This window comes from Trematomus bernacchii, unplaced genomic scaffold (genome assembly GCF_902827165.1).
Source record: "Trematomus bernacchii unplaced genomic scaffold, fTreBer1.1, whole genome shotgun sequence".
NCBI classification, from domain to species: domain Eukaryota; kingdom Metazoa; phylum Chordata; class Actinopteri; order Perciformes; family Nototheniidae; genus Trematomus; species Trematomus bernacchii.
In genome coordinates, this window is record NW_022987689.1 from 906,142 (window position 1) to 925,191 (window position 19,050).

At 40.9% G+C, this 19,050-nt stretch overlaps 1 protein-coding gene across 6 annotated transcripts in view; it reads right to left on the reverse strand.

Moving 5' to 3' along the window:
* mib1 (mindbomb E3 ubiquitin protein ligase 1) overlaps nucleotides 1-17,227 on the reverse strand; it is a 50,585-nt gene extending 33,358 nt beyond the window's left edge. For 5 of the 6 annotated variants that reach the window (XM_034137758.1, XM_034137757.1, XM_034137756.1 and 2 more), the window contains exons 1-12: nucleotides 16,351-17,227; nucleotides 15,179-15,350; nucleotides 12,425-12,554; nucleotides 7,765-7,869; nucleotides 6,653-6,719; nucleotides 5,902-6,106; nucleotides 5,060-5,243; nucleotides 3,829-3,973; nucleotides 3,568-3,701; nucleotides 2,608-2,715; nucleotides 2,263-2,460; nucleotides 1,972-2,123 (exon numbers count right to left, since the gene is read on the reverse strand). In XM_034137758.1, the coding sequence (XP_033993649.1) occupies nucleotides 1,972-2,123; nucleotides 2,263-2,460; nucleotides 2,608-2,715; nucleotides 3,568-3,701; nucleotides 3,829-3,973; nucleotides 5,060-5,243; nucleotides 5,902-6,106; nucleotides 6,653-6,719; nucleotides 7,765-7,869; nucleotides 12,425-12,554; nucleotides 15,179-15,350; nucleotides 16,351-16,579 (1,829 nt within the window). In that variant the 5' untranslated portion in view covers nucleotides 16,580-17,227. The remainder of the gene's footprint in view (nucleotides 1-1,971; nucleotides 2,124-2,262; nucleotides 2,461-2,607; nucleotides 2,716-3,567; nucleotides 3,702-3,828; nucleotides 3,974-5,059; nucleotides 5,244-5,901; nucleotides 6,107-6,652; nucleotides 6,720-7,764; nucleotides 7,870-12,424; nucleotides 12,555-15,178; nucleotides 15,351-16,350) is intronic. The other variant, XM_034137755.1, reaches the window with a different exon arrangement.
* Between the last annotated feature and the right edge of the window lie 1,823 nt (nucleotides 17,228-19,050).

Below are 19,050 nucleotides of genomic sequence, written 5' to 3' on the forward strand. Positions count from 1 at the left end.
ATAACACTGACCCTGTAGCATCGATGCCCATCAATTTAAGAGACCCTGCATGATCGACCTGATCCAGAGCGCCATCTCGCTGAGCCATCTTTAATATGCTCATGGTTGAGAGATAAGAATAAAGCAGCCAAAGAGTGTAAGCAGTAAGCTCCTTCAGACAGAAACACTGACGGCCAAGGACGAGGCGACCCGCTTCAGGCCAGCCTCACATCCCAACACACGGTAACAGACCAGCATTACAGTAAAAAAGAAACAACAAATGAACTTCAAGGGCTATTAACTACACTAAGAAAGAAAGTAAGACAGATGCTTTCAAGGCCTCAAAGGTAGTCTAATGTCAATTTGAGACCATACCATCTGTTGGGGAGTTAGATGAAGCCTATAGGCCTGCTTCAAACTTCAATCAATGTCGGACTAAATTGAAATCCCGGAGTACATTTCATAGTAGGGTGAAATGTGATCATTTAGTTTTAATGGCTTTAAACTACTTTTAAATTAAAGTGGAATCTGTGGAAGAATTGAAATTATCCCCATAAACTGGTACATTTACTACGGCAAAAGACGATTAGAGAATTTTAAGAAGAACATCACACATGACTGAAGTAATGCGTTACATAGGGTTAGGGTTAGGGTTCAGTAAATACTGTAAACTTTCATTTGTACGCTATGTTATGCCTTGGAACACATTCAACTATGCGATACCGAGAAAAGGATCTTTTTATACCCGAGAAAGTGTCTGAAGTGTCATGCTTATACACTTCTGATTTCTCATTAAGATCATATGTCTGTAAATCCTAATGTGTCGGTTTATGTCAATGACTGGACCTATTTTGTCTCCTTGTTTAAACCTCATCTTTCATACCAACAGAGGATGATTAAGTAACGGATTAGTAGTTACAGATTAGTGGTTCTGTCACTGCCTCTGTCCTCTGGCTGGTAATAAACTAAACAGGATAGTCTTGTGCTCGTAGTTTTAAATCATATTCTCGAAAGGTTTTAATATTGTTTGATGATAATTACGCTCTGAAATAGGGCTGTGCAATTAATCGTATTTTAAATCGCAATTACGATTTTGGCCTGCCACAATTACAAAAACAACATAATCGAAAAAAACTATTATTTAGCTTTGCTTGGTTGTGACAGTGCACTGCAACATATTTGATCTAATTAATTTATTTGTATTTATCATATTTATATATGTTTAGTAGCTTGTGGAAGTGCGCTCCAAAATATTTGTTGATCTTGTTTATTGGTATTTATTATTTTTATATTATTTATTTAAATATATCATTTATTTAATTTATTTTTGTATTGGTTTTTCAGTTGAATTATACGTTCAGGGTAATCAACAGTTAACAAGATACTGTTCAAATTATTATTTGTTTTAAAGTTCAATAAATGGATGTTTTCAAAGTCAATGAATAATCGTATTAAATAATCGTGATATCAATTATTGACCAAAATAATCGTGATTATGATTTTTGCCATAATCGAGCAGCCCTACTCTGAAATGTCTTTGAGTAAAAGCAGTTTCAGTTTGGCTCTATATTTGATACCAAATTATGCATCAGTTTGAATTATAATTTAATGCTCAAGTCTAAATAATCCAAACAACATGACATGAGTACTGAAAAATATTTATGGAATGACAGTCACAAAGTAACACTAGTCTAGTGCGCTTTTATTATTTAAGGCTAGAATCTGTAAGTATCAGTATTTATATTGTCTATTCAAATTAAGGACTCTGATAATTAATTTGTCAAAAAAGGAAACAGTGTTTGGACACTTAACATATATATTATGTTGAGAGTTTCGGTATTCAGCATGTCTGTATGTAATCTACTGAAAGCGTTAAGCAGCCATTTATTGAGATATTTAAGTTTCCACAGATTCCACTTAAACATGCCCCTGTCCCTCATAGACTCCCGAAATGTGTGACAAGTAGTGGGAGAGTGGGTTAGTGTCTCATACCTGGGGTTCCCTCGCAGTGCAGCGTGATGCAAAGCATTGAAGCCGTTATTGTTGGTGATGGTGACATCGGCCCCAGCCTCCAGCAGCACTGACAGCATGTCGTCTCTCTTCTTGCTTATGGCATCGTGCAGGGGTGTGTCCCCCTCTGAATCCTAAAAAGGGGAAACTTGTGTTACTTACTATTCCAGTACTAATGTGTGATTCAAACCCTGCCTCAGACGACCTCTCTTCTCTCTACTGTGTCACAAAGAGAACTCTGCTCATTTGTAAATAAGCTGCAGGGTTAGGTACCTGAAGGCTCGGGTGGCAGCCAAAGTCCAGCAGGGTCTTGACCACCTGCAGGTGTCCCTTGTTGACAGCTATGTGTAATGGTGTCTGCCTTCGCTTGTTCCTGGCATTCAAGTCAGCACCGCCCCTCTGCAGCACCTCAATGACAGAGCCCTCATCACCGAAGGCTGCGTGGTGCACTGCCCGGTCTCCATCTTTGTCCTGAGAACAGTGACACACCCGCATAATGACTCAGTCTTTTGACCGTGATAAGATTTGTTCCCCCTGTATAGTGGGCTAAGATGCCTTTATGGCAAGTAAGATTACATATGAGAAGAGAGAGGAGACATTCATTTTAATTATACAAACCTCAGCTTCCAGGTCAACGTTGTGTTTGAGCAGCAGCTTCAGCACATCCACGTGCCCGTTCTGACTGGCTGCCTGCATAGCAGTGTGTCCCGCACACTGCCCGTTCACCTGTCAACACATCAAGAGAGAGAATACGGCTGCGTGTCAATGTCATGTTTAGGTAAGCATCTACTCAATTAGCCGTTCACCTGAGGGGGGCTCAAAGAATGACCAAGGTGTGTTTAAGCGCTCGTACGTGTGGATGTGCGTGCGCGGCTGTGTGTGCATGTTTCATCAGCAACTGCAGCACTGCAAAAACTCAGATCATAAATATTAATGCGGTGCTCCTTTGGGAGTCTCGAGACGTCTCTTGTCCTGGCAGGCGGATCACTTGGCCGAGCTCAGTGTGCTCAGCTTTAAGCAAATAATTCCACTGAAAGGCAGTAGGGCATGTGGCCAGCCTTCGCCACTGACACACACACCCATTCACTATGTTGCTCTCTGAGTGAGGACAGGATTGCAGACCTGACGTAACCACTTCTCATAACCCATACAGGGCACACGCTTTGGTCCTGTGGCTAATGGGTGTTTTCCCTGGCTTGTAGACTGTGTCAGAACACAATCTGCAACCATATGGGGTTTGTAGATCTAATCTTGATTTTCTAGAGTGAATAAAGGTCTGTGCTGCAGTGCACATCAATGCTCCTCGGTGCCTCCTCTGGGCCCAGCCTTAATGCTTTTCAGATAGAGAGAGGAGCAGGAGTGGGAGGATCTCAGAACCCTTTCCTGGGAGACTCTCAGCCTCCTCTATATACTGAGAGCAGAGCGAAGCAAAGCTGGGTATATTCCAGCTTCAATTATAAATGTACTCGCATCTTTTGAAAATATACAATAGCAAAAAAAAAGACTTGTTGTTCATCAAAAACCCATCTAGAAAACCGGCAGCTGCTCATCCCAAAATACAGAACGTCGAGCACTTACGTCCACTTCGGGTCTCTTAAGGATGTCCTCCACCTTGGCCAAGTCGCCATTGGCTGCTGCCTTGACCAGCTCCTCGTTGATGTCTCCGGACTCTTGTGTCTCAAATAGTTTCTTCAGTAACTGAGAGAGACGCTCTACTCGAACAGGGGGGAAGAAAACAGCAGAAAAAGATTGCGTGCAGGTGTCAGAGAACAGGGAGCGGTGATGACGAAGAACGAAGATGACACTCTCTCTATGTCAGCAGTGCCTGTTCACACTTACCTCCAGAGGCGTTGCTGACAGCCGAGCCGGAGGGGGCGATCTTGGTGACGGCGGCGGGATTGTACGTCCAAGAAGTTCCACAAACCTCGACCTTCAGGTCACTGTCGGAGTAGATCTGCTGCACACGGCCCACCTTGCCGAGGGTCTGTTGGTAAATGTTGCGACAAACTCATTAGTACATGGAGGGCTGCTGTCTTTGGGCTGTGTTCGGTGTAACAGAGCCTGTAAGTGGCAGAGCGAAGATGGAAGGGGATTGTTACGAAGAGTAAAAAATGAGAGGGTGCGGGAAAAGGATAAAGAGGACTCAACAAAGCAGAGCAGAAACAAAGCATGTATCAAGAATAAAAGCTGACAGCTTAAATCTGGAATATCTTCTTTTTCTGTGTTTCATTATTGAGATGTACTTGCACAAGAAAGAACAAGATGGATGTAAGAGAAAGAGACCCTTCTGCCGGCTGGACTATTCTTCATCTATACAGGCAATACAGAGAGGACAGCGCAAAATGCTTTCCAATTTTGAATCATATCATCTCGATCTCGGCTATATGAGAAAGAGGCACTTTGAGTCTGTGGAGCGGGGTCTGTCCTGGAGGATGCCATCAATAACGGGGACTGCTGCAGTAGAAGCAGCAGCGGGCGACAAACAGCCGTGGTTAGTGATCAAAGCTACAACCCATCTCAGGGTTTTTAAGGCTCATTAGCTGCCGAGGGGGGTCCCGTTTGGCAGGGACAAGTGGCATATTGGAGGAGACTGCCGTTACATTACCTGGGGCGTGCTGGGCAGCAACGAACACACTGAATAAAAAAAAAAGGGACGAATAAAGTTGTGTCGAGACAAAATAAAGATAAATGCAAAGTAATTGGCAGCCAAAGAGGGATTGAAGAGAGACGATGGACTGGCACAGTTGGGTGTGAGAGGAACAGCAGAAAAATACACATAAATTGAGCCTAATTTAGAGAATTTGCATACAAATTGTACACTGAGTTCCAAGTAACAATTAGGATTTCGAAATGATATATGGTGCCGATATTAACAGCATTGATTTCCTCATATTTTCAAGTGCTATTTTTATTATAAGTTTTATATGAAACTGTCCACTGGAGTGCATTTTTTTGATTTGTTTTGTCACTCGCACAACTTTACAGTTACAGTCAGTAGATAAGTTTGATTTGATGTTGTGCCCCTTGTGAGGGTGGTTATATCTGTGTGTGAACTCATTCAGACTCTTACAGGAAGCATGGCCTCAGCCCACTCTCCGTGGCCTCTCTGCAGCAGCTTGATGCGGTCGATGTCGAAGCAGATCTGCACCAGGTCTCCCACCAGGAACTGGGAGGTGCCCCCCTCCGCCCCTGCTGCTACATCACCGCTGCGCACCGCATTGGCCTTTGTCAGCACTGCTGGGTTGAATGTCCACCTGAGGATCGACATGGCAATGCATTTTAACCACACATCCATCAATGTATAAGATAGGATACCTGAAGGATAGATTCTGAGCAGTCACTCTGGGTATTTGGAAGCTACGATTAAGTAATACAAAAATGATGTGATATAGAAGATATTTTTTATACTTTATGGATGTGATCTGAATACATGCAGAAGACTGAAAATTAACAGATGGGCGCTAAGAAGACCGACTTAATATTTGAATACAAATTACATGTTACTTACATGTTACTTGTTAGATGCTTTTTATCCAAAGCGACTTACATACTCAATACTGTGGACAATCCCCACAGGAGCAATTTGGGGTGAAGTGTCTTGCCCAGGGACACAACGACATGCTGACTGCAGTGGGGTTTGAACCTGTGCTCCCTTGATCCGAACACCAACGCTCTATCCACTGCGCCACACGCAAATCAACCGATCATTTTAAAACGTCTTTCTCTCAAGGATGTTACAAACCAATGTTTATGTTGTAGTGATATACATGTAAGTGTTTGATGGCGTTTGACTGCGCCAAGTCAAAAAGGGTTATATAAAACTTTAATGGGTGAATTATAGTGATAGGAAGCCGTTTTATTGGTTCCACTGTATGGCAGCCAATATTTAAAAGCCAGTTGATAGAGACTCACCTGTTCCCACTGGGGTACTGAACGACGATATCGTGGTCTTCATCGATGCCGCAGACCGTGCCGGTGGTGGTGAGCGTCTCAAACATGCCGTCAGTCCATCCTCCGTGGCCGTGTTGCAGCGACTGAACAATCTCCAGGTCTAAGTCGATGTTGACCAAGTCTCCAATCTGGAGACCGCCAGGATTTCTGTTGCCATTCTGCTCACCTGGGAGATGAAGGCAAAGGTTAGGAGTACTAAAAATAACATTGGCATTACTTAAAGTGTATACAAAAAAAACTGTATTAGTCTTACACTTTAATCATTTTGAACCTTAAGGGGCTAAGAACAGAAGGATGGATAGAAAATGGCACAAAAGAAATACAAATAATCTGATAGTATGCAATTCAACAAATGTACAAATAAGCTCATATGTAGTAGCATACTGGTAAAGACAAAACACAGATGAAGTCAAACATCAAATCGTTCACATCATTTTCTGTGAATATGGACACTATCAATCCTCATGACTGACTTTTTCCTGCAGTGTCGAATCCACAGAGACAATCCACTCTGGAATTCCAGGAATGCTGAAACTGCATGACCTGAGCCCTTTTCTTTTATTTGTGATTATGTGGTGCTGCCATCTAGTGGCCAAACACAATTAACTTCACGTGAATCTCCCCCTAATGCCCTTGAATTCACTGCACCAGAACGATAGGTGAGAGAATTGGTGCAATAATGACGGAGGACACAGATCAGAGGGAAACTCACCTAAAACGGGGCAGTGGTCTCTGTAGAAAGAGCCGCCTTTGGCATCCTGGACGCATTTCAGATCCGACTATGGGAGAAAGAGGGAGCAAAGTTAGATAATAATTAGCCAGGGTAATTCCATTAGAGGAGAGGGTACAAAGATCAAGAATACTGAAACAGAGAATGGAAACACTTGATGGTGTAGTGTCAGTGTAGATGTCTAGAATACCAACAATATCAGTGCCCTAAGGGTAATGCAGGACAATAAAACACTCCACTGCCACTGAGGGAAGGCGTTGTATCATTTGTGATGACTCAGATGTGCAGCCACAGTGGCAGAGTTAGAGGGCAGAGAAGACTGTGAGCAAACATTCCTCAGAACTGATGGAAGTAAAACATGTCCTGACAAATTAAGTCTATACTGCTGTATCCAGCCAGTAAGACCCTTTTGACTTCATAATGCACTGAGCGCAAAGCATACATTACTCAACAGGAAAAGGTGTTGCCGCATTTGGAACAACAACCGTCACAACCAACTGTGTAGCAGCTAGCAGGAATGTCTTAATAAGAAACTTAAAAGTGAAGTCAAGATGGGGGGTCGGAACCATGATTTACTTAATCCAGAGGCAGATGCCTTTTTCTTTTCTCTCAGCCTATTAAAATAACAAAAGGACAAATCTGTTATGCAACCGAGAAACCCGATTGGCCTCTTTTGTAAAAAAGGAGAGGGCAGTCTCCACCAATGAGAAGGATGCTTTTCATTTGAGACGCGTGTGGAGCAGCGCCTGCAACAACCCCGAGAGAATGGCCCCCTCCTTTAAAGTTGACCTCCGTGTTCACTCTCTTCCCCCTAAAAGAGCCCAAGGAACAGCTTGTCTTTATCATGCAGATACCTTCCCTTTCCAGCTGCCTGTACAATGGTGCCTTACTCATGCTGGCTGCGTGGCTCTAACAAAGGCCCCAGCCCTGCGGTCAGACACAAAGCCACCTGACAGCTGATCTTTTGTGAGACTCAGTGGGTGGGTGTGTGTGTGTGTGTGTGTGTGTGTGTGTGTGTGTGTGTGTGTGTGTGTGTGTGTGTGTGTGTGTGAGTGAGGGACGGCGCAGGAGGGTCAGCCTGGAAGTTCGCTCACCATTCCCTCAAAGCCAACTCTGTACAGGTTCTTGGCCCCATTGTCCCACAGAACGTAGGCCGCGCTGTGCGGGCTGGCGGCACTCCAGTCCTGGATCTCTGTCACCTAGGGAAGAGGAAGAGGGAGGAGATGAAAAAGACAGATAAGAAAAACATTGAAAACACTTGGTTTTGGAGTTTTATTTGTCATTTCCTGATCCTTTTAGTGTGAAAAGAACATTGTCTGGATGGGAATTGAAATACATTTGTTGGCATACTGTATGTGAAAATATGGGATTTATTGATTTTTCTTCATTGGGAGCTTGCAAGCAGGTTTTTTTATCATCTTAAAACCTCCTACTCATACTAGCGAATATGCTACTTTCTTTTTCCCTGTGGAGAAATGTATTCTCAAATTAAGGTCAGCGTGAAGGTTGAACTACAGAAGTCATGGAGTACCCAGTGCCAAGCTCAAAGACAAGAACATGTCTGCAAACACAAGCTGAACTCCTCTAGTTGAAGGGTCCAGTGTCATCTGGCCATGCACAGAGCACCAACTTAAAAAATGGTTATAGAATAGAGCAAAAGTCAATCTATAAACTTTCAAACAACTTCAAGTTAAGTACGCATCCCACCCTAACTACGGAGTAATATTAGGTGTTGGACTCATGAACAAATATGATTAGGGGGTTTGATTCTTGCGGTTGCAATTAGATTTTTGTTTTAATTCTCCCAACGTTGCAATCTTACAGTCAATACTAAACCTTCTATTGTCTTTATTTCATCAGTTGGGAAATCATCAAGAACATTGTAATTAAACTCCATCAACCGTTATTATTGTTAACTATTATTGCTTTTTCTAAAGACAACACAAGCAAGTCAAGTTCAGCCAGAGCCTGTGGGAAGCTCATCAGAACAAGAAACACTAGACATGATTTACTATCCAAAAATGTTCCTGCATGTTTCAGAAGAGTTAAGAGGGAACAAGATGCATATTATTATTATTCCACAGATACATACTTAATGACTGGGTATTCAAATATGGTTACATGCTTCATCTTTAAAGGTTTAGGAAGGTCTGAGACATCACTTTCCATGTGTGTTTCTATTCATTAGCATTCTAGGAGGGCTTGATCCAAACTCATGTTGCAGTATGCCTAGATCCCTATCATGCTTATTTAGAAATATATTTCAAAGCTACTGAAAGTAAGTTTCTGTTATTTTTGCAACAACAATTTCAGGCTCCCATTTTGCTTACAGAACTTGGAAACACTGCAGTAGGGAATGCTCTTTACACAATCAACTGTTAATACTGTAAGAAGAAAGGAACACTCCTATCATGACATGCACCCAAAGACTATTAAACTAGAGCCCATCTTTAGACGGGATCAGACAAGCACCAACGCCAAAGCAATGGCCCCGTGTCCCCCCTTGTTTGGACAATTATTTTGGAAAGCATCATTTGTGAATGCATCCTGTGCAGTTATGATGCTATTTCTGTGCTAGAAATCAGTACACAGGCCGACATAAATATAAATGGCTGCTGTGGTGGTTCCAGCATCAGTAGCCTCCAGCAGAACAGTTTGCCATGATGACAGACTCGCAAGCTGTAAACAATACCAGCGTTGCAGTGGCTGCTATTAACACCATTATTACTTGAGTAAGTACTTGATGTATTACATTATGACTGATGCTGCACCCGACTACTGCAGTAAGAACTAGCGTACAGCGTTGGGCAGAAATGTATTGAAGGGCACTGTAAGCCAAGTAAATGATGTGTTATAGGCATAAATAAGCAATGAGCTATGAAAGGGGGGAAATCAATTCAAATTTGGAAGATAGTGTTAGGAGCTTCATACAAGATCATTCTCTCTCCATCACAAGCGGTGCAGTGCTTTCCTCACATTGAGAAAGTGTCAAGAGAAGAGCGGTATTGGAGTAAGTTAATTCTTTAATTAAAAGTTGTGCCTTAAGTTAATACAGAAATCAGATCGTTAAATTATTTGCAGGCCCCTTACAGAGGTAATTGATTAACGGGCCTCAGGAGGTAATATCCATGCTAATCTAACGGAACATCTGAGCTGCAGGACATGCAGTAGCAGATTTGAGGAGAGCATATTGCTTACAGCATCATAAAACAGTAATGAGATATGCCATTAAATAACACAGCAAAATGAAGTCTTAAATCGCCTGAAGGGACTCTTAAATTGAATACTCAGAGGTCTGGAGTAGAGTCAAAATACAAGCACTTTAAAGCACAGTTACAGTATAAATCTAAATAGACCGGCCCGAACAAATGCAACCTCATCAGACATTGTATTACTTTCTAATATGTATTTAAGCCTGGGATAACCTGCAGCAGTGAAGTCTGTTTATAGGCGCTGTAAAGATAAATATAATCAGCGGACTCAATCCGAGCAGTGGTGCAATCTACAAATGATTATCATCACTTACATACAGATTTAGTGTATCATTTTGATCATTTTCAATCACATTGTGCACCTCTGGTCATGAGTTTAGAAAGGATCTTCATCAGATTTGATTTCCCACTAAATGGATTTAGCTGTTTAAGTTTAAAGCAGGTTTTTCATTACAGGAAATTACGGGTGAATCTTCACCCCATTAGTTGTAGCTATCTATTCGTGTCAGTGTATTATCGATACAGTATACGAGACAATGTATTGATTTGGGTTGTGGTAATCTTAACAGTGTACCACCAATTAAGTGTATATTTATATATTCCAGAACAATGATATAGTTATATTCAACTTTACAGCACACCTGGCTAGGCACCAGAGGACTTTATTTGTAGTTGTCACTTCCTTGTAGCATGTTCATGCCCCAAACACACTGTGTCAGACAGTGCACTTCCTGTTTCGGTTGAGCCTCCTGCACATTTCAAATTAAATCACATCCTGGGATGCAAGTTTGTTTTTTCCTCTCCAAGGTTGTTTAGGGGCAAGGGATCCCTGTCATTTCCTTCTGTGCAGCGTTGCATTGTCTCCCGCAGGATTTTTTGAGACTATGGTTGGTGGACTAAATCCTTTAGTCTGGGGTCATGCTCGGCCAGAAGAAACCTTTCAACCAATAAATGCATTGAGCGTGAAGAGGATGGATCTATAAAATCATAAACACATTGGTTGTGGGGTTATACATATTGAATCCACTGCCCTTAACCACCTCAAACTCACTACACACACACACACACACACACACATTAAGCTATCCACTGTCTGCAAAGTATTGTATACAGATTTCTCTGTTCAATATATTGTATATTTAAGCAATAGCTCACGACAGGCCGTGGTATATGGCCATTATATCACAGTTAAGGGGCGTGGTTCGGCCCGACGCGAAGCGGAGGGTCGACAACCCCCTTAACTGTGATATAATGAGCATATACCACGGCCTGAAGTGAGCTATTGCTTTTATAAAACGGTTACCAAGTGTGGCAATATGAAAGAAAAATACACACTCTAATTTAAATAGTTGTTATTAGTAAATAATGATGTTCAAAATAAAATAGTCCCTCTGTTGCCTTCTGCACGAAACATAGTGCGAGGTGGTTGCTATGCAACAACACTAACAACAGCTAGCGAACATATTAGACAGAGAGCGTTGATCCATTATTTGGCTATTTATTTACATTAATGTGTATGTTGCCGTTTATTGTGCACCCACTGAAAAACTGTCCAGCATCAGTAGCATGGCTTACGTGGTTACTTGTATAGGCTGAGGTTGTTCTAGGCTGTTGCTTGGCGTGGCGAGAATATTGCTCCACTTTCTCCGGTCCCCGAGATTCGGCTTCCAGTAGCTCTGGAGAGAGCTTTCGCACCTGTGGCGACTAACGGTCATAATTTCTCTGCTTTGTTTCAAGACCCGCATCAGAAAGCTTTTGAATGGTGATACTTTTCCAGTTGGTCTACTACCTGCTCTTCACGTAGCTCTACATGTCGTCGTTTAGGTGCTTTTTGTTCTGGAGATAGGCACTCCTCAATCCACTCCTCCATAGTAAGACCCCCCCGGAGGTCGAAGTTAATCTTAAATGTTTTTGCGGACCTTTTTGATTACATATTTGAAAACATCGTTGCTTGCTTTAAAAGTAGCACAATTCATTATATCAAACCTTGGAAAGTATCTAAATATCCCTGCCCTAATGCCAAAGGAACTGCACACTGAATATGTTTTTGCCGTTTGATGTCTATGTCTGGGCCGTTGCGTAAAAAGGAGGGTTTCTGCCCCGTTACTTCTCCGCTGCTTACTTGTTCCAGTTTGAAAAGCAAACTGCAAGCAGTTCGCTTTTCAGCCCAACTGTATACCGTTTTTCTCAGACGCGGAGGGATACTGACTTGTTGTGAAAAGTAACTTACAATTCTACCCGTGGTATACGCTCAGTATATCACGGCTAAGAACCAATCAGATTGCTTGATTTGACTTGTCCGTTTTATAAATAGTAGTTTAGTGGTCTTTAGTCATTTTCTTGTATTTACTGTGTCTTTATACATTCAGCATGGAAGGAAAATTAAGAATTTCATTGTACAGGGAAACATTCTCTTACTTTGCATATGACAACGAACGTGACGTGATATAATAGTGATAACATGTTAAAGAAACAGTCAAACTGAAAAAATACACGGTAAAGGAGACATTCACACGCCATCTCCACAGATATGGTGACCTACCTTTCCTCTCCTTCCGTTGCCTCCATCCTGGTCTTCCCACTGCCAGTCCACTCCTCTCACCACTCGGCCACCAGTGAAGATCCCTCTTGCTGTGATTTTCTTTGACTTTCGACGCGACTCCAAAAGTACTCTGCCCAAATAAAAACAGAGGCAAGTTATTCATTTGGATACAGCTTTAAACATGTGACACTGTCAGGTTCGCATGTGCTCTTTTTGCAATTTCAATTCAAATATGTATTTCAGGGGATGTCAGGGCCTCCCTCTTGCTACCTTGTGTCCCCAATTGCCCTTCTGTGTGCTTACTGCTTTGGTGTCATGCTGTAAATTACTTTCAGCAAATGAGACATGGCTACAGATGAAAAATCTTACGGAGAATGTTGGGCCTTCACAGCATCTAATCTGCTGTACTAACTAGGAAGTCCCTGACATCATCACCTGACTCCAAAAAGGGGAACTGATGTTTGGTGATAACAAATTACATTTACAACATTTCGCAGTGGCTGAAGAATAGTGAGCTTTCTAAAGTTTTAAAACCTTTTTATTTTTAGGCTGTGAAATTCCAGGAGTACGCTGTGTGTAAATGAGTGGCAGGTATGTGTCATGTTGTAACTTTATAAATTACAATCCGTTTTTTATGGTAGCTTGGCATTTACACCTCATTGACAATTCCTTCCCTTTTCATCCATACCCAGCAATCATGGCACTGCAAATTAGGGTTGCTCAATTAATCGTATTTTAATCGCAATTACGATTATGGCTTGCAACGATTACGAAAACAACGTAATCGAAATAAAACGATTATTTTTGTATTATTACTTTTCTTTTTTTCAAATTAATTTTTTTTATTATTGGTTTTTCAGTTGAATTATACTTAAAAGTTCAGGGTAACTGTTCAAAATATACTGTTCAAAACAAATTTCTCCAATAAATTGATGTTTTCAAAGTAAATGGATAATCGTTTTTAATAATCGTGATATCAATTATTGACCCAAATAATCGAGATTACAATTTTTGCCATAATCGAGCAGCCCTACTGCAATTGCAAATGAACATCCAGTGGTTAGTTCCAGCTAAAAGGCTAGCCAATGAAAATGGGGTAGCAGTTAATAGCTGAGCAATAACCATCAAACAAGTGGGAGACTCGGCATCTGGACAGTGTAGATCTAACCAATGCAAACAGCTTGCGGCCTAACCACTCCCTTTTCTGCAGTTAGTGACAGGATCTAATGTGGTGTAACAAAACACCCCACTACGGTGTCTGAGCATCTGAGCTGGGGAGAACTCCAGCACCCATTGTGCATTATGCAACGTCTGTCTCGGGGGAAATAAAGTCCTACTCAGTTGAAAAGGCTGCCAGCTGTTGGGCCATGTGTTCATTCAGTAGAGTATTTGGGTGAAATAGGCCTGAAATGGATGAAGCATCATCCCAGTACTGACAGGGTATGCAATAACACAAATTAAATATAAGTTGGGTTTAGTGATTGTGCATGACTAACAGGGTTAATTTATATGATTAAAGACTTTGATTAAATCAGTGACTTGATTGCTTGTTTTTCCAATAAAACAGGAGGTACATTAATCTCTATACAAAGCATCTTCGCATGAACAGTTTAACACAGCCTCCAACAATTTTACTTGATCATGTCTGTACATGAGTTAATAGGCTACTAATGGGTGTTCCCTTTTTCCAAACACCACGCCAGAAACTTTTAAAATAAGACCCGAAGGTAACCACACTTCACATACACCTACACACAAAAGGTAGGACTTATTATATTGTGTGCAGATTTGTTTGTCTGATTACTACTTATGATGATGACCTAGTTTGAAGTTTGTCCAAAGGGTAAAAGCACCTGCGGCAACTCCTTAAATCCTGACCAAAAACTCTCACTCATTTAGATTTTCAGTTTGCCAGCTTTTGACAATGTCATCAGTGCTTTACAGTTAACCCATGACTGTCTTCACTGCAAAACACCTTCACACTTAAATGCATGAATTCTCAGATACATGCAAAAGTGCTAAGTTCATATAAATGATAGTTCTACAAATCCAAATGAAGAGAAAGAGAAAACAAAGGAGGTCTCGCGGTGAGAAAACCATTTCAGTGACAGGATCATCGTAAAGCACGAGGGATTGCAGTAACACCCTGCTGTTCATGTCAGGGACAGTTATTACATACGTCAAAAAGTACATTGTTTTAACAGGAAGCTATCTTTCATAATAAAATTGTAAAAAAAATGTACATACATATCACATATGCAACTACAATGATTTCTGGAGAATCAAAGCACTGATGTTTTGAATTTATAAAGTCAGCTGCAAAATCGACTTTCAATCAAACTGCATGTTGTTTGAGGAGCCTTCTGAAGCTTTCTTGAAGCCTTCTGAAGATATAAAACTAAACCCAATCTGAAAATTGTTCTCGTAAATTTCATAAATAGGAAGTGCTGCATTAATATCATTTTCAAAAAGGTATGGCCGGATCTTGAAATGAGGCTCTGTTGTTGCCTGGCAACTGAGGGCTGGGAGCATAGAGATAGATGCTGTTTGCCTGAGAGGCATGGTGCACAAAAGACTTCTCAAATGTCACACACACAGACATAAAGGCAAACTAAGGGAGTGAAAGCGAACGCCAACCAATCACAATCGAGTGCAGGGATTACCTGGCTACCTTGGGTCCATTTTACCGATGTGGGGAGGGGGGGGGGTCAAAGGTGGGGAACATTACTAGCAATTGCTGCTTGGTTAACTCACCTCTCACTGCCTGGGGTGGTGATCCTGTAGAACCGGTGTCTCAGGTGATGCTTGTCTCCATGGTAACAGGTTGTGCAAAGGTCGTAATTGGTGCACTCAGCACATTTCCAGCGAATACCAATGATGGGCTGTTGACGGCAGGTGTCACACATGGTTCCATCATGCTTGATGCCTAAGGGGGGGGCAGAAGGAGACTACATTAATACACTGGGGTTATATTGTGTGCTGGCATGTGTGTATATTGTACATCAGTAATACAACTTGAATAAATGTTTCACATTTTATTATCAACAATGTTTATTGCCTCTGCGCGGTAACATTTATTTAAGTAGCCTATTTGAAATAGTTTGAGACTATTGTGTGCACTTTAAAACTTGTCTTTATTACCTATATATTTTTGAAGGGTGTTATACATGCTCGTGTGACACCTGATAACAGCTAGACCAATTTTAGCAACAAGTGCTTTTATCATTCTCTTTAAGATAGGGAAAATTAAAAGGACTTCTGAAAACTCAACTTCTCCACCGTTACTCAGGTAAAGCTATAAGAAACTGAATGAAGCCAGTCAATGGGAAACATGCTGAAAAGTGTAGCTGTGTTGGGATGTAAGACAATGGCAACAACAAGGTGATGAGGCTAAACAATGGGTAAGTAGTCCATCCTGCTGATATACTTTTATTGAATGTTGGAACATGTTTTTCCTCTAAATGTGTTATTTGAAATCACAAGCCATTATGTTGTCCTATTCTCAACTCTTAACGTGTATCTTGTATTATCTACCACATCTTATTAGCATATGTTGAACACAGTGATATCTGACTGTGACACACATCTGTTCAGAGAACATTTAAATACTGATCTACTTTTGCGGTAGTCAACAGAATGTCTGCTTTCAACATACATAATAAACTAGCTAAAACTAATTAACTGATTCCTAAAATGTAGAACAAAAACTATGTTAAATGGCAAAATATTATGTTTTCATTACAGCAACAACTTTCATAGCTGCCAGGATTACAAATGCATCTTAATACTACAAAGTCTCTAAATGAAGGCCAATAAAGAACCACTGTCTTGTATATTGAGCATTACCTTGTGTTGCATTAAAAGACACTTGCCTTTAAATGAGTCTCAAAGTGCTGAAAAACAAAAAGGAACGGATGTAAAGTTACCTGTTGGAGCACTGTCTAATATCCTCACGTCGTAAGCCCCGGAGCAGCGGTAGTTAGCAGCCGTCCCGTTATCCCAGACAACGACCACCTCCTCTGGACTTTCAAAACTCCTGACGGTGCCAACATGTCCCTCTCCACCATCCTGCTTCCCCCACTTCCAGTCGGGTCCCCGGACCACTCTCGCCCCAACTCCCTCCATCATCGCTCGGTTATTCCTCCCGGTGGTCATTTTCAAAAAGGACGCGCAGTACCAAAACTCTTTCTAACAAGTTTGCAAGCTAGCAGTCGTTGCTAGCGATCGGTGGACAGTTTCCAGCTGCAAGTGCGAGCAGGTCCTAACAGGAAAGAGACTGGAACAATTCCTAAAGCTAGCCTGTTAGCTTAGTAGCTAAGTTAGCTACCTAAGGAGGCTGTCTCAAAAAACTATTCCCAAAAGCTAACGTTATTTGCAAGCGCCTCGGTTTGCCTCTGAGAATAAGACACGAATAACCCCAAAAGCCTATTGAGAAGCAACATTGCTAGCTTAGACAGATATGACTATCCAGCAAGCTGGCTATGTCTCTCCTCCACTCCACACACAAGAATGCCACCTCTTCAACTTAGCAAGCTAGCGAGCTGAGTTGCTATGCTATCGCAATGCTAGCAAGATAAAACCTCTCCAGGCTAGCAAGTCCTTTTCGTTGAGGTAAATGAAGTCCTTTTGGTCGCTGCTTATCATTATTGTTGTTGTGTATGGTGCTGAAAATCCATCCAAGATGTTCCCTTTGTCAGCCAGAGATGGTTCCCTGGAGTCAACTCAGAATAACCGCGTCGCCATTATTGTCAATCATCGTTCAGACCTCAGACGAGCAACAACTAGCTACGGTGGTGAACGACAAAGCCCGAAGACGAGAGGCTAGAAAAACAAGTACGAGTCCAGCCCAGGTCGCGCATGCGCATCTGGATGTCCAAACCCATTCTCGGTTTGTGTGGTAAAGATAAAAAACATAATCTCTGTATTTTAACCCATTTTAATAAGTAGATGAAGCAGATCTTTTTGAATCTTTTGTCGAATGATTTTCAAATAATACCACTACAGTAATCTGAAACCAACCCAACCCATCCCTTTTAAATGTTTTAATTCGTCATGGGAAGTAGACTACAGAAACAGTCAATAACAATCAATCAAAATAATTTTTTCTCCAGTGTTTGACAAATACATGCATGTATAGTCGCAGGAACTTCTGTATAAAGCAACATTGAGTAAATATTTAATGAACACTACCAATTGTTACATCTGGAACAATATATTTTTGCATATAAAGGCTCATAAACTGTCTGCAGTGTATACTGCACATTGAATTTCTAATGGTATCATTTAAGCTGTCTGAGCTGATGGAAGCTGACATGAATTCAAATTAAATTAAATAAGATCCAGCAGACACAGAAGAAAAAGTGTGTCCAAGAATTCCAGCTGGTATTTCTAAATGGAATGGCTTTTGATTTTCCTTTCAAGGACATGTTAAAACTTTACTTTACTGAATGCAGTTAGTTATTAATTGTAAACATAACTCAACTAAGATATTGAAAAATTATTCTATTTGTTTTGTATATTACATTAATCAACACATTTCTAAGTTGAAATGTTATTTATATCAGACTCACCAGATGCTGTATGTGTCTGATAACACCAAAACAGACTACTTTCAAAGACAAACAATAACAATCTCCGGTTGGCATATATTAGAATAGCCCACTCTAGCTCCGGGAAAACATTACTGTGGGCCCCTTTTGAACTTGTTTCCGATCTTGTTGCATTATGTAAGGATTAAGCCGAAATGTATACCTTGTTAAATCTACCATATAAGCTCAACATGAATTTAATTTAAATTAAAGCGCTTAAACAGTTACCCAGGGTCCTTCAATACTAAATGGGGCCCCAATGTTGCCTTAAGGCGCCTATCATGGTGCATACAGTATTAACAAACGCATTCTCAGTTAATTAAATTACCACCATCTAATTGGCCATCATGAACCTTGAGTCGGCACCCCCTGTGGGTCTGTAGCCCCTGGGGTAGCTGCCTTCTTTTCCTAGTTGGTAATCCAGTTGTAATGTGGATTACCACTGCAGCAAACACGTTACATTGTTTAAGAAGCTGAAGAAGGTAATGCTGTCAGTGATGGAAGAAGAATTCAGATGCTTTACTTTGAGTAAAAGTACCATTATTATCAAAATACTTCACTACATGTAAAAGTCCTGCATTCAAAATCTTACTTATGTAAAAGTCCAAAGGTATTATCAGTTAAATGTACTTAAAGTATATAAATATATCTATAAATGTGAAATTTCTAGATAATATTGTTGCATTGAGTTACATTTTACTGTTGTAGACAAAAACAGTTCTGACTTTTTGTAAAATAATTAAATCATAGTACTGTTTTGTCTTAGTTAATCCACTACTTCTATTCTATTTTATGTGTATTTACTTGCACTATTGTATCTGTTTTATTGTGTTGCACTGTTGGAGGAGCATGTGACCTATACGATTTTCATCGACATAACTACACTTCACTGCTATGTACGAATGACAATAAAATCCTTGAATCTTGAATCTCTACTTTAATTTTTAGAGATGCATTTTGTTAAAAGTAGCTAAAGGTGGTAAATAAATGTAGTGGAGTAAAATAACATTACTTTTCCTTTGAAAGGTAGTGGAGTAA